The 15,588-nt window shown below is 45.8% G+C and overlaps 1 protein-coding gene across 7 annotated transcripts in view; it reads right to left on the reverse strand.

Moving 5' to 3' along the window:
• Positions 1-395: 395 nt before the first annotated feature.
• ppfibp1.S (PTPRF interacting protein, binding protein 1 (liprin beta 1) S homeolog) overlaps positions 396-15,588 on the reverse strand; it is a 40,751-nt gene continuing 25,558 nt past the window's right edge. For 4 of the 7 annotated variants that reach the window (XM_018254161.2, XM_018254160.2, XM_018254159.2 and 1 more), the window contains 12 exons: positions 13,096-13,128; positions 10,106-10,238; positions 8,801-8,932; positions 7,783-7,933; positions 7,253-7,364; positions 7,085-7,173; positions 5,719-5,841; positions 5,007-5,132; positions 3,991-4,179; positions 2,425-2,604; positions 2,184-2,249; positions 396-2,009 (listed from right to left, as the gene is read on the reverse strand). In XM_018254161.2, the coding sequence (XP_018109650.1) occupies positions 1,929-2,009; positions 2,184-2,249; positions 2,425-2,604; positions 3,991-4,179; positions 5,007-5,132; positions 5,719-5,841; positions 7,085-7,173; positions 7,253-7,364; positions 7,783-7,933; positions 8,801-8,932; positions 10,106-10,238; positions 13,096-13,128 (1,415 nt within the window). In that variant the 3' untranslated portion in view covers positions 396-1,928. 7 annotated transcript variants of the gene reach the window in all.

Here is a 15,588-nt window from a genome sequence, read left to right on the forward strand (position 1 = left end):
TGCAGCTTTGTGCCTTTATATGGTCACAGAACAACCCCTCAGTGACTTCTAATATCCTTATCATTTACAGTAGGGGGTACATTATCCCTTATAATACATGAGTGATACTCAGAGTTCCCTGTATAACTCAGCCTGCAGTCTTGTGCCTTTATATGGTCACAGAACAACCCCTCAGTGACTTCTAATATCCTTATCATTTACAGTAGGGGGTACATTATCCCTTATAATACATGAGTGATACTCAGAGTTCCCTGTATAACTCAGCCTGCAGCCTTGTGCCTTTATATGGTCACAGACCCCTCAGTGACTTCTAATATCCTTATCATTTACAGCAGGGGGTACATTGTAGCCCTGGACAAAAACTGCAGGTTGTGACACAAGAGGAGGCCCAGAAGTGAAACATCGGTGTATTTATTACATATAAAGACTCATGAACATTGGCTGATTATTGCGGCACTTTGTACAACACAACTGCACCCCAATTTCCCACAAGAAACACGGCATCACTTTCACTGTGAGAGTCGTAACAAAGTCCCAGTCTCCTGCCCTGAGCGAGAGCCAATAGAAAAGCAGAAATAGGAGCCGGGGGTCCTGGGGGCCACACGCTTAATCCTTAAAGGGACAGTAACAATGGCACTCTCATGTAGCTTAGTGTTGATCCTTATGTTTAACCCCGGTGTGGTTGCTAGGTCAGCAGCACCCTAGCAACAAGATATCCGCCACAATGAATGGCGACTTGTTACACTCAGCATCACAAGCCAATATTAACCCTTCGTATGGCTTCCATGCTGGCACATAACGTAATTAGCGAAGCAGAGGATTAGTGGGGGGTACCCCCGGCCCATTCCAGTAACCAGCTGGTTCATTAACCCGCGTCATGACCCAAAATATATTTATATAAACAGTTTATTAAATAGAAAACTCTATAAAAATAACAGTCGTTAGGAAAATATCGGGGGGCAATAGATTATATATATATAAAAAAAAACAAGGTTGTGGCAACTTGACCTAAATCTTGTCAGCAGCTCCCATTGGCCGGGAGAGGAGAGTTATAGTTCAGCAATAAGAATACAAGTCTGGAAGGTTTTGATTGAGAGGGGAACAAGGGTTTTTCTTTTTTGGACACTTTATTTAATCGCCAATGACCTTTATTTTTGGGGTGGAAACTGATTTCTGTCCGTTTCTGAGCTGCCTGGCGTTTAAACTACCTGGTTGCTATGGTTACCAGCCATTTTGCATATTTTCCTGCTCCGCCTCCTACTTTCAAGCCAAGCCCTGTAGCCACTACTCTCAGTAATTTCCCCCCAAAATTCTCTCTCTCTCTCTCTCTCTCTCTCTTACTATGAATACAGAATCCTGTATATGGGAGGAAGGGCTGGATGTGTCTAGAATCAGTGCCATAAAGTAAGACTGGACTGCCGTTCATTCACCAGAAAGGAAGTTGATACACGAGTACCAGGAAATACCCATAATAACTGGACTGGGAAATTTGGGGGGGGCATCTGGCCGTGGCCCTTCATTAGAAGTTACTGGGCCCCACAGCAAAATCATTACTATAGGAATAAGTCGGTTACCCATCAGGCCCCCAGATCTGCTTCCTCTATAGTTACACCCCAATAATGACAATGAGGGGAGCACAGTTTGGGGGGAGTCACAGGAAGAAGGGGGTCCTGGTGCTGATTTTGCACTGGGGGATGTTAACCCTCTAGTTACCAGTCTATAGTAAGCAGAGCAATATAACATAATGGTAGTGAGTATCTCAGCAGTAACAACAGGGGGTGCAGCTCATTAACCCTATCACGGCACTACTTTATTGCAACGGAACCAAAAGGCACGCGGTTTCCTCTCCAACTTGAACCCGTAAAATATATAAAATCCGGAACAGGGAGGGGCCAAGGACACAGGAGGCGGAGTCGTCACATGGATCGTCACACGTTGGAGTCGTCGTCTGTGACGCTGGGCGAGAGGGCGGAGTAATCCAGAAACATGTCGTCCTCCTTCAGCATGTGCTGCGGCACAAACAATAATAATAAGGCTCAGCCTTGCAGATGATACAGGGGTTGCTAGGGGGGCTGGCGCTAGCAACCAGAGAGAATACAGACAGATATATATATTATTCATCAGAATAAGGACTTTCTCACCCAGTGTCATGATACCCACAGGCGCAGCTCAGAGGCACTTACTGTCAGATTGTTTATTCCTTCAGAGAACGCCCCGATTTGCCTCACTGTCCCCTCTGAATCCTCCATCTGGGGGCAGGAAAGAAACAACATTAATAACATTCTCCTCCTGTATATCCCCCCCCCCTGACTTATTCTCTTCTATTTAACTTCATTACGGAGCCCTGCCACCCCTGCTGGAAGGCTGTTCCCTGCATCTACTGTCTGTCACCCACTCACTGTCACCAACTGCCGTTTCCCTCACCTGCTCCAGTCGGTCCAAATCGTCATCATTTAACATGCGCAGATCCAGACTGGGCCTCAGGGGCGTTATTATCCCATCGCCAGAATTCTGATCCAAATCCATCGGACACAAGTATTCCTCCACCTCCTCCTGCTTCTTCTTCCGCAACGTTCCAAAGTTACTGAACGCCACTTTCTTTGGCTTCATAGGGAGAGAAATCATAATATTTACTTCTAGTCTCAGTGTCTGTCAGTCTGCTCAATCCATGCACTCTGGGAATAAGCTCCACCCCCTACTGTACTGTCGAAGGGAATCAATATGGCACCTCCTCCTCCCATATGTATAAATACAAATATACAGAGAAGGAATGTTCTGGGCACACAATAAGCTATACCCTCATACTGTACTGTCTAAGGGAATCAATATGGCACCTCCTCCTCCCATATGTATAAATACAAATATACAGAGAAGGAATGTTCTGGGCACACAATAAGCTATAGCCTCATACTGTACTGTCTAAGGGAATCAATATGGCACCTCCTCCTCCCATATGTATAAATACAAATATACAGAGAAGGAATGTTCTGGGCACACAATAAGCTATACCCTCATACTGTACTGTCTAAGGGAATCAATATGGCACCTCCCTCCTCCCATATGTATAAATACAAATATACAGAGAAGGAATGCTCTGGGCACACACAATAATCTATACCCTCATACTGTACTGTCTAAGGGAATCAATATGGCACCTCCTCCTCCCATAGGTATAAATACAAATATACAGAGAAGGAATGTTCTGGGCACACAATAAGCTATACCCTCATACTGTACTGTCTAAGGGAATCAATATGGCACCTCCTCCTCCCATATGTATAAATACAAATATACAGAGAAGGAATGTTCTGGGCACACAATAAGCTATACCCTCATACTGTACTGTCTAAGGGAATCAATATGGCACCTCCTCCCATATGTATAAATACAAATATACAGAGAAGGAATGTTCTGGGCACACAATAAGCTATACCCTCATACGGTACTGTCTAAGGGAATCAATATGGCACCTCCCTCCTCCCATATGTATAAATACAAATATACAGAGAAGGAATGTTCTGGGCACACAATAAGCTATACCCTCATACTGTACTGTCTAAGGGAATCAATATGGCACCTCCTCCTCCCATATGTATAAATACAAATATACAGAGAAGGAATGTTCTGGGCACACAATAAGCTATACCCTCATACTGTACTGTCTAAGGGAATCAATATGGCACCTCCTCCCATATGTATAAATACAAATATACAGAGAAGGAATGTTCTGGGCACACAATAAGCTATACCCTCATACTGTACTGTCTAAGGGAATCAATATGGCACCTCCTCCTCCCATATGTATAAATACAAATATACAGAGAAGGAATGTTCTGGGCAGACAATAAGCTATACCCTCACACTGTACTGTCTAAGGGAATCAATATGGCACCTCCTCCTCCCATATGTATAAATACAAATATACAGAGAAGGAATGCTCTGGGCACACACAATAATCTATACCCTCATACTGGCAGACAAAGGACTCACCTTTACTTTAGCGGTGGCAGTCAGGAGCACATATTCTGGGGACGCCAGGGCTTCCTGCTTCTGTATCTGGGCCTGTTGGCCAATGAGGAGGTTGAAGTGGGTGGCTAAGTGCCGGCGCAGGAGGGTCTTGTTGGGTGGGATATTCAGTAACTGGGCCATTGTCTCCACATTAAAACGAGGCTCGAGAACCTGCAGGTGAAGAATGTGAGACTGAGGGGCGGGGCTGTGCAATCTGATTGGATGGTTGTCACAAGCTTTCCATGATTGACAGATTTATTGGAATAGTCATTGACATCCCAGGAGCTGCTGATTGGTCCCTGTAGGTGCAGCCCAGGTATCAGTAGCGCCATCAGAGGGTGCGGCGCAGTAACTGGATCACAAGGGAAAGTGACACCGCAAGGAACATGATGAATAATTAGTGAGTCCTAACTGCCGACTAATTAGTGAGTCCTAACTGCCGACTAAACTGCTGACAAGCTCAGGTCTGGTTTCTCTCTGTCAGATCAGGTAACTGCCACATTGGCCACTCTGGGGACTCAGGTGAGTGGGGGGGCTTATGTCAGTTTCTGGGATCAACTGCAGGGATTAGAAATAGAAGAGGCGGCAAATGTGATTGGCTGTCAGCAGCTTTGGGACATTAGGAGGAGGGGCTAATTATGAAGCGGTTAATGAGGAAGTGACACGGCCACGCCCGATTATTAGTAAAGGAACAGCCCGGAAAGGAAAATAAAGGAAATATAAAGGTCATTATTCCTGGTTCAGGTGCCACCCAAACCCGCTGGGTACTGGGAGATTTTAGTTTGAATTAACTCCTTGCTGGAATACGAAGGGGCCAATGCACAGAGTATCCAGAATGCTCGGAACCTGGGGTTTCTGGATAACGGATCTTTCCATTATTTGGATCTTTATACTTTAAGTGTACTAGAAAATCATGTTAACATTTCTGGATAACGGGTTTCCGGATAACAGATCCCGGTATCTACAGTGTTTAATAATCAGGAAATCCAGAATCTCACCATCAGCCCCCCGTGCACGCCACTCCCCCGTAAATTCGGGGCGTATTCTGCCAGATCCACCGAACGTAACCACTCCATGACCCTGTGATTGGTCCATTGCGCCACCTCCGAGGGGCTGATGTTACTCTGCGGAGAAACGAGGGGGGTCACCCAGGCACAAACCATACACCCCACTTTCATGCACTTGGGGAAACAGCCCCCCCACTATGCGAGTATATATATATCTATATATATCTAGATCTATATCTATCTATCTATCTATCTATCTATCTATCTATCTATCTATCTATATATATATATATATATAGGGGCAGTGCTTACCTCATCAGAACATCACTATAGGAGTATATATGAAATATCTATATATGACTATAGGAGTATATATGAAATATCTATATATGAATATAGGAGTATATATGAAATATCTATATATGACTATAGGAGTATATATGAAATATCTATATATCACTATAGGAGTATATATGAGATATCTATATATGACTATAGGAGTATATATGAGATATCTATATATGACTATAGGAGTATATATGAGATATCTATATATGACTATAGGAGTATATATGAGATATCTATATATGACTATAGGAGTATATATGAAATATCTATATATGACTATAGGAGTATATATGAAATATCTATATATCACTATAGGAGTATATATGAAATATATATATACAGGGGCAGTTGTTACCTCATCAGACGGGCGCCGGCGCAGACAGTTGGGCTCGAAGCTGTTGATCCGCAGAACCTGAATGGCTCTCTTTATACTGAGATGGTGGAGGACACTGACCACTTTCAGGGAGAGCAGATCCTCCTAATAATCACAATGTATGAGCTGATCAAACAGGAGGGTCCCGAGGAGGGGGAGACAGATTTAGGGGTTGGCTGCCCCCCTGCAGGAGCGGTTGAGGGACGTGTGGTAGAAGGGAAACACATGGAGGGGCCCTTGCAATGCACTTGGCTGCGGAACTTGCACTTCTATTGATTGTTTTGGCCCCTGTACACATGAAATGCGGTGGATTGAGCTGCAGCATCAGCACCATGTGTATCCTGGGGTGTAACTGTCCTGGGGTGTAACAGTGTCCTGGGGTGTAACAGTGTCCTGGGGTGTAACAGTGTCCCTGTAGGTAACAGTCCTGGGGTGTAACAGTCCTGGGGTGTAACAGTCCTGGGGTGTAACTGTCCTGGGGTGTAACTGTCCTGGGGTGTAACTGTCCTGGGGTGTAACTGTCCTGGGGTGTAACTGTCCTGGGGTGTAACTGTCCTGGGGTGTAACTGTCCTGGGGTGTAACAGTCCTGCGGTGTAACTGTCCTGGGGTGTAACTGTCCTGGGGTGTAACTGTCCTGGGGTGTAACTGTCCTGGGGTGTAACTGTCCTGGGGTGTAACTGTCCTGGGGTGTAACTGTCCTGGGGTGTAACTGTCCTGGGGTGTAACTGTCCGGGGGTGTAACTGTCCTGGGGTGTAACTGTCCTGGGGTGTAACTGTCCTGGGGTGTAACTGTCCTGGGGTGTAACTGTCCTGGGGTGTAACTGTCCTGGGGTGTAACTGTCCTGGGGTGTAACTGTCCTGGGGTGTAACTGTCCTGGGGTGTAACTGTCCTGGGGAAGGGTGTAACTGTCCTGGGGTGTAACAGTCCTGCGGTGTAACTGTCCTGGGGTGTAACTGTCCTGGGGTGTAACTGTCCTGGGGTGTAACTGTCCTGGGGTGTAACTGTCCTGGGGTGTAACTGTCCGGGGGTGTAACTGTCCTGGGGTGTAACTGTCCTGGGGTGTAACTGTCCTGGGGTGTAACTGTCCTGGGGTGTAACTGTCCTGGGGTGTAACTGTCCTGGGGTGTAACTGTCCTGGGGTGTAACTGTCCTGGGGTGTAACTGTCCTGGGGTGTAACTGTCCTGGGGTGTAACAGTCCTGGGGTGTAACAGTCCTGGGGTGTAACAGTCCTGGGGTGTAACTGTCCGGGGGTGTAACAGTGGGTTATGGGTCTCCTCTTGGTCCCCAGGTTGTACAGAGGGGTGACAGTGTGTGGCCCTTACAGGACGGAGACGTCATCACTTACCACAGCCAAATAGTGGAGCATCCTCCCATCAATCTTGGAGTCATCAAACTGGGTCTTGTACTGGGGGAGCCCAATATCATCCAGCCATCCTGGGGCAGAGAAAAGAGAGTGAGTGAGAGTTGGGGGGCACTCCCAGAAGCCCTTGGGGCACCCCGCAGAGCCACTTACTGGTCACCCATCTGTAGTCCAATCTCCCATAATTGCTCTCGTCCTCCGACCCCAGCGACTGCAGAGCCAACTGGAGCTTCTTCCTGTGCAACGGCTGTTTGATCCCCAGTTCCTGTGGGAAACAGCAGGGGGCAGATGTGAGGGACGGGGCAGAAGCCGGGGGCATTAGTGAAGGCTGAGGGGGGAATCTGTGGTGCAGAAGAAAACTGGAAACTCTTCCTTTGCTTTTCCCTTTCTCCTCATTCACTTTCACTCACTGATACAATAAATCCATTCAGTTCTAACCTCACGTATAAATGGCAACAGTCTGTCTGTCCCTTTCTCTGCCCTCAGCCTGACGTCAAACAGTTCTCCTCCAGGTCTGACAATCTGCTGGCTTCTGCTACAAGGTTTCAGGAGTCAGAACCAGCAGTGCAGAAGGTATAAATGGCCAAATTACATTCACACATCAAACCAATGAAAATATTTAATCAACATGAACTGGAAAGTTCCTTAGAAAATAACATCTGCACCCATCCAACTCCCCGCACCTTCTCCAGGTCATGCTGAGAGGCATGAAGTAAAGTCTGTCCTGAGACGATCCACTGCTTGCAACTGCTCACGTAACCGCCCAATCCTTGATCCCGAAGCCACGTGCACACTTGATCCTTCGTCCACTTAGCAAACGGCGTGTCCAGCTCACTGCAGAGAAAATTATTTATCATAATCCCTGTACTGAGCACAATTCAGCAGGAACAGCCCCTAAGTTTGCTAATAGTCTGTACAGAGAGATCCCATAAAACTATGGCAGCATAGGTATCCCCTGTACTAAGCACAATTCAGCAGGAACAGTCCCTAAGTTTGCTCATAGTCTGTACAGAGAGATCCCATAAAACTATGGTACATAGGTATTCCCTGTACTAAGCACAATTCAGCAGGAACAGTCCCCTAAGTTTGCTCATAGTCTGTACAGAGAGATCTCATAAAACTATGGCAGCATAGGTATTCCCTGTACTAAGCACAATTCAGCAGGAACAGTCCCCTAAGTTTGCTCATAGTCTGTACAGAGAGATCCCATAAAACTATGGCAGCATAGGTATTCCTCTGTACTAAGCACAATTCAGCAGGAACAGTCCCTAAGTTTGCTCATAGTCTGTACAGAGAGATCCCATAAAACTATGGCAGCATAGGTATTCCCTGTACTAAGCACAATTCAGCAGGAACAGCCCCTAAGTTTGCTCATAGTCTGTACAGAGAGATCCCATAAAACTATGGTACATAGGTATTCCCTGTACTAAGCACAATTCAGCAGGAACAGTCCCTAAGTTTGCTCATAGTCTGTACAGAGAGATCCCATAAAACTATGGCAGCATAGGTATTCCCTGTACTAAGCACAATTCAGCAGGAACAGTCCCTAAGTTTTTTAGTGACCCTTTAAAATTTAAAAAAAAAAAGATTATGTTTCTGCATGAAAAGCAACAAATAATGTAATATGGCTTCAACTAACTCACAAGCAACACTACTGGGACCCATTTATCTGCTATAGAAGCTTTGGCTACAAACACACACCTGTTAACTTGCCCCAGATCACGGGACCAGCCAAGTCTAGGCCCAGCCGTGGATCTTGTTCCTCCCCTCTTAAATTCTTCCTCTGGCAGCTCATCTTCCTGGTTCAGTGTTGTGGACTGACTCCTCTTCAGCCTGCGACATGTAAAGCAAAAATGGAAAAGTTGTATTTTAAGGGCCCGTGCATTGGAAATTATGCCACTGAAGAGGGAGTGTATTTCCTGGTACTCGTGTGACTGTCTCTACTTCCTTTGCACGGGGGAGTGTATTTCCTGGTACTCGTGTGACTGTTTCTACTTCCTTTGCATGGGGGAGTGTATTTCCTGGTACTCGTGTGACTGTCTCTACTTCCTTTGCAGAGGGGAGTGTATTTCCTGGTACGCATGCGACTGTCTCTACTTCCTTTGCACGGGGGAGTGTATTTCCTGGTACTCATGTGACTGTTTCTACTTCCTTTGCACGGGGGAGTATATTTCCTGGTACTCATGTGACTGTCTCTACTTCCTTTGCACGGGGGAGTGTATTTCCTGGTACTCGTGTGACTGTCTCTACTTCCTTTGCACAGGGGAGTGTATTTCCTGGTACTCGTGTGACTGTCTCTACTTCCTTTGCATGGGGGAGTGTATTTTCTGGTACTCGTGTGACTGTCTCTACTTCCTTTGCAGAGGGGAGTGTATTTCCTGGTACTCATGTGACTGTCTCTACTTCCTTTGCACAGGGAGTGTATTTCCTGGTACTCGTGTGACTGTCTCTACTTCCTTTGCACGGGGGAGTATATTTCCTGGTACTCATGTGACTGTCTCTACTTCCTTTGCACAGGGGAGTGTATTTCCTGGTACTCATGTGACTGTCTCTACTTCCTTTGCACGGGGGAGTGTATTTCCTGGTACTCGTGTGACTGTCTCTACTTCCTTTGCACGGGGGAGTGTATTTCCTGGTACTCGTGTGACTGTCTCTACTTCCTTTGCACAGGGGGAGTGTATTTCCTGGTACTTGTGTGACTGTTTCTACTTCCTTTGCACGGGGGAGTGTATTTCCTGGTACTCATGTGACTGTCTCTACTTCCTTTGCACGGGGGAGTGTATTTCCTGGTACTCGTGTGACTGTTTCTACTACCTTTGCACAGGGGGAGTGTATTTCCTGGTACTCATGCAACTGTCTCTACTTCCTCTGCTGGTGTCTACTTTTTCTTTTTGGTAAAAATACAGCAGTCCTGTCTTGCTTTATGGCAGGATTCTAGATCTAATTTGTAGGACAGACATATTACCAGTGGAAGTAAATAGATACTGATCCCCATGGGGTACTCACTTCCCAAACAGTTTCCTTATTCCTCTCGATTTCTTTTTGTAGTTGGGAGAAGAGCTGTGGGGGCTTCCTCCTTCCATGGAATTCGGGGAAGAGACTGCCAGATCCAGATGGTCTGTGGAGCCCTTCTCCGTGTCTGATTTTCAGTGTAAAAGAAAGAGTTTCATGGCAGTTTTGTTACTGCACCCACATTATTTTATTCTATACCTGAAGAAGTTAAAGGGGAAATCCACCCACAAACATTTTTTTGCCTAATGAGAGAAACTGTTATTCTGTGTAACTTCCCAATATCCATTCATTCTCGTCTCTGCACTGCTGCATCTGACTCCTGATACAACTTCCCAATATCCATTCATTCCTCATTCTCACTGGGTTTATAGTTCTGTGTAACTGTCATTGTGTCTGTCCCTTTCTCTTCTCTGCACTGCTGCTTCTGACTCCTGATACAACTTCCCAATATCCATTCATTCCTCATTCTCACTGGGTTTATAGTTCTGTGTAACTGTCATTGTGTCTGTCCCTTTCTCTGCACTGCTGCTTCTGACTCCTGATACAACTTCCCAATATCCATTCATTCCTCATTCTCACTGGGTTTATAGTTCTGTGTAACTGTCATTGTGTCTGTCCCTTTCTCTTCTCTGCACTGCTGCTTCTGACTCCTGATACAACTTCCCAATATCCATTCATTCCTCATTCTCACTGGGTTTATAGTTCTGTCTAACTGTCATTGTGTCTGTCCCTTTCTCTGCACTGCTGCTTCTGACTCCTGATACAACTTCCCAATATCCATTCATTCCTCATTCTCACTGGGTTTATAGTTCTGTGTAACTGTCATTGTGTCTGTCCCTTTCTCTTCTCTGCACTGCTGCTTCTGACTCCTGATACAACTTCCCAATATCCATTCATTCCTCATTCTCACTGGGTTTATAGTTCTGTGTAACTGTCATTGTGTCTGTCCCTTTCTCTGCACTGCTGCCTCTGACTCCTGATACAACTTCCCAATATCCATTCATTCCTCATTCTCACTGGGTTTATAGTTCTGTGTAACTGTCATTGTGTCTGTCCCTTTCTCTTCTCTGCACTGCTGCTTCTGACTCCTGATACAACTTCCCAATATCCATTCATTCCTCATTCTCACTGGGTTTATAGTTCTGTGTAACTGTCATTGTGTCTGTCCCTTTCTCTTCTCTGCACTGCTGCTTCTGACTCCTGGTACAACTTCCCAATATCCATTCATTCCTCATTCTCACTGGGTTTATAGTTCTGTGTAACTGTCATTGTGTCTGTCCCTTTCTCTGCACTGCTGCTTCTGACTCCTGATACAACTTCCCAATATCCATTCATTCCTCATTCTCACTGGGTTTATAGTTCTGTGTAACTGTCATTGTGTCTGTCCCTTTCTCTGCACTGCTGCTTCTGACTCCTGATACAACTTCCCAATATCCATTCATTCCTCATTCTCACTGGGTTTATAGTTCTGTGTAACTGTCATTGTGTCTGTCCCTTTCTCTTCTCTGCACTGCTGCTTCTGACTCCTGATACAACTTCCCAATATCCATTCATTCCTCATTCTCACTGGGTTTATAGTTCTGTGTAACTGTCATTGTGTCTGTCCCTTTCTCTGCACTGCTGCCTCTGACTCCTGATACAACTTCCCAATATCCATTCATTCCTCATTCTCACTGGGTTTATAGTTCTGTGTAACTGTCATTGTGTCTGTCCCTTTCTCTGCACTGCTGCTTCTGACTCCTGATACAACTTCCCAATATCCATTCATTCCTCATTCTCACTGGGTTTATAGTTCTGTGTAACTGTCATTGTTTCTGAAGTTGTATCAGGAGTCAGAAGCAGCAGTGCAGGGATAGTGGGAAGTAGCAGTTCTGGGTCAGAGGAAGTCGGGGTACAATGTATTACAGTATCAGAAACAAAACTTCTGCACAACAGGATTCGGATCCAGGACTGACACATATTAGGGATGCGCTGAGTTCGGTCGGAGTTTTGCCTGAATCCTGGAATTTTATGGGATTTAGCAGCTTCTTCCCTTGAGAGCTAATCCAGTTTGGATCAGTACTGGGTATAATTCTGGGGGTGGATTTCGGGTTTAGAACTCAGCGTATCCCTAAAACAATTAATTATGGCACGAGGCAGAACTGGGAAAGCAGAGGATCCTGGGATAAGGTACTTACCTGTTCTTCTCAACCCCTCCCCCCCATGGAATCTGCACAGGAATGAATTTGCCACAGAAGCTGCCCCAGTGTCACTAATGAGGCTTAGGACTAATTACTGTTATTAATGAGGTGCCAATAAGGAGAGTTTTGGATTTCTGGTTGCGGCTGGAATTAGGGGATTATGACATCACAGACGTATTGTCTCCCAGGGACCCAATAACGGGGGGGGATATTGGTTTATACTGGTTACTGATGGGACAGGGCAAGTAAAGGTGAAGTTAAAACTCTATTTTCCAAATGTCTCTTTATGGCACAACATTGCGCTGAAGCTCAGAGGAAAGCTCTAAGATAAAGGGGAACTAATTATTAATTGCACAGCAGAAACAATGTCCCTTTAAGCACTGGAACGAAGCAATGAGCAACTGCTCTAGAACACGAAGGGTTAAAGGGAAAATACACCTCAGATCTTGAATTTAACTTCCTTGTTCTCCCATTCGGCAGCTCCCACCCATATGCACAATAAGCGCTTAACCCTTTAACTGCCAGACACTTTCCCTCTCTCTCTCTCTCTATGGAATCCATATCACTCCCAGGGCCCCGGGGCCCTTCAGGTTTCCCAATGAGCAGAAAAGAGAGTGAATCGCTAATGATGAGCGTTACTTGGGGTTAGGGCAGTGGGCGGGATTATTATTACACAAATTAGTCACGGCTCGTATGAATGATTTAGTGGGGGGATAAAACACAGCGATGGGTTGGGGGTACATGTGCAGCACGGCGGGTTATGAGGCACAGCACGAGGGGGGGACACATGCGGATTTACTATACCTAGGGCAGGTGCACTTGCACTTCGGCTGCGATCTTCGTATTCCCAATAAAATGCGCAATAATCAGACGCAGCCCGGGGAGAGAATGTGCAGAGAGACATTTATTAAAACAGTATAGCGACCTGGACACAGGGGGGCGCCGCAGAGACCCCATAACAGACACAAGTGCTCTTTAAAGAAGGACTTTCTGGTTGCTATGGTCACTGATCCTAACAACCTGGCAGTGGGCTGAATAACAGACTGAAACATATGTGTTAATTCATGATAAATATCTTCAACCACTGCCGTTGCTGGGCGGGGGTCACTGACCCTAGAAACCAGAGAGGATTTTTAAGGTATTTAACAGAGTAATTCAGATGACTGCCATGCAATTAAAGCCAGTTTCACTTCCCCTTTAATGTTTCATTGCAATACAGCCGCCATGAGGTCAACAGCCCCTGTCACATGATCTGTATCACAGAACCATTATTAATTGCCCATTACCATGGTAACTTACCTTGACCTTGTTAATTGGCAGCAGGGCAGTTATATATGAAACAGGTACTAATTTAACAAGCACGATTTCTAAACACCTTGGACCTTGGGTTCCATTCCATACAGTCAATCTGCAAAAAAGTGATTGGGTTTTGATTGTAAGCTCACTGGGGCAGGGACTGATGGGAATGTGATAGGGATCTTAGATTGTAAGCTCACAGGGTCAGGGACTGATGGGAATGTGATAGGGACATTAGATTGTAAGCTCATTGGGACAGGGACTGATTGGAATGTGATAGGGATCTTAGATTGTAAGATCACTGGGTCAGGGACTGATGGGAATGTGATAGGAACCTTAGATTGTAAGCTCACAGGGTCAGGGACTGATGGGAATGTGATAGGGACCTTAGATTGTAAGCTCACGGGGGCATGGATTGATGGGAATGTGATAGGGACATTAGATTGTAAGCTCACTGGGGCAGGGACTGATGGGAATGTGATAGGGACCTTAGATTGTAAGCTCACAGGGACAGGAGCTGATGGGAATTTGTTAGGGATCTTAGATTGTAAGCTCACTGGGGCAGAGACTGAAGGGAACGATGTATAATAACTTCCCACTCTCAGCCACAGAAAGTGTAGAAGAAAAGCCCCAGAGTAAGATAACGGGGGGGGGGGGGCAAGCAGACTGTACAAGGAGTCATTATTGGAAATGTTGCAGGTACAGGTGGAGCAGAGTTTCCTGTATTTGGGGTAAACACCCCCCCCCCCTCATCTCAGAGGGAAACACAAATCTCTGCCAGATGATTCCGCAGGGGCAGTTTTTGGGGGAGTCAAAGCAGGCGGAGGGTTTGTTTATCTGGTCACTTATTATCATGGGGTCGGTATGTATTTGGGGGTGACCCAACAGACACCCTCTTGCACACTGGCCTGTCTGGAATGGAACGTAGGAGCCAAGTACTGAAAGTAATGCCCCCCTGGGGCCCCCGAAGCTTCTCTCCACCCTCTGGGTCTGTAAATGTCAATAAACAGAAATGTATCCACTAATGAATCTCTTTGTAACGGCTGAAACCATCGCAAGTGAAAGTGATGGAAGGGTTAACTTCCCCTTTAACTCTGGAATTCAGCTCCCCCCCCCCATATAGACAAGGACACTGCCCGCGAGGGGTTCTGTGTGTTCCACTGGGGGCCCAACTTTCCTTCCATAATCCAGAGACAGAACACGGGGGGTTAATAAAGTCCTGTCTCAATAATAAAGAGACCCCTCTGAACTGACCACTAGGGAGTCACAACTGTCGATTCTGGGGAGGGACATTTGTCGGAGCAGCTTGTTGACGTGGGAAAGAGAAACGTTTCTCATATTCCCACGGAACAATCGGAAGCAAATTAACCTCGGGAGCATTTGTCGGCCACATGCAGGAACTGCTCATTAACCCCTCGCTGCAACGGATACCGACATCTGTTCATAAGCTGCACTTATTTAAAGGGGCCCATTCATGTTACAATGAACTTTTAGTCACATGTAGATGGTGGGATCCAAAGATAATGTTAACTTCCCCTTTAATTCACAGAGGCATTCTACTCGGCCGAGTCTCACGATTACCATGAATTGAGAAGCATCTGAGCAACAGCTCTGCAACTTTAAACATCCCGCGAGTGGTATTGCCCCGAATGCAAGCACCATGGCAGCTCCACTGCTTAGAGTCATGTGCAGGTCCATTTTTTTGGAACCTGTACCAGCAACCCAGACCTGCAACCCGCATTCTTACCCGCTACCCGACCCGCAAGTACCTTATATATGGGAAACTGACCAGCAGGTGGCGCTGTTGGAACAAAATTCATTCATAGTAACAGCACATGTATCCCTTAATATCTTGGATTAAAAAGAAAATAAATAATGAATGTAAAAGACAAGTTCTTAGAATAACTCCCTCATCAGTTTTACACTCACTTATTTTAAAGGTTTACTTATCCTTTAAGAAAATGTTTGCCAATGTTTTATCCTGGGGGCAGGAGCACACCC

Source organism: Xenopus laevis, chromosome 3S, assembly GCF_017654675.1.
Source record: "Xenopus laevis strain J_2021 chromosome 3S, Xenopus_laevis_v10.1, whole genome shotgun sequence".
In the NCBI taxonomy this organism is placed as follows: domain Eukaryota; kingdom Metazoa; phylum Chordata; class Amphibia; order Anura; family Pipidae; genus Xenopus; species Xenopus laevis.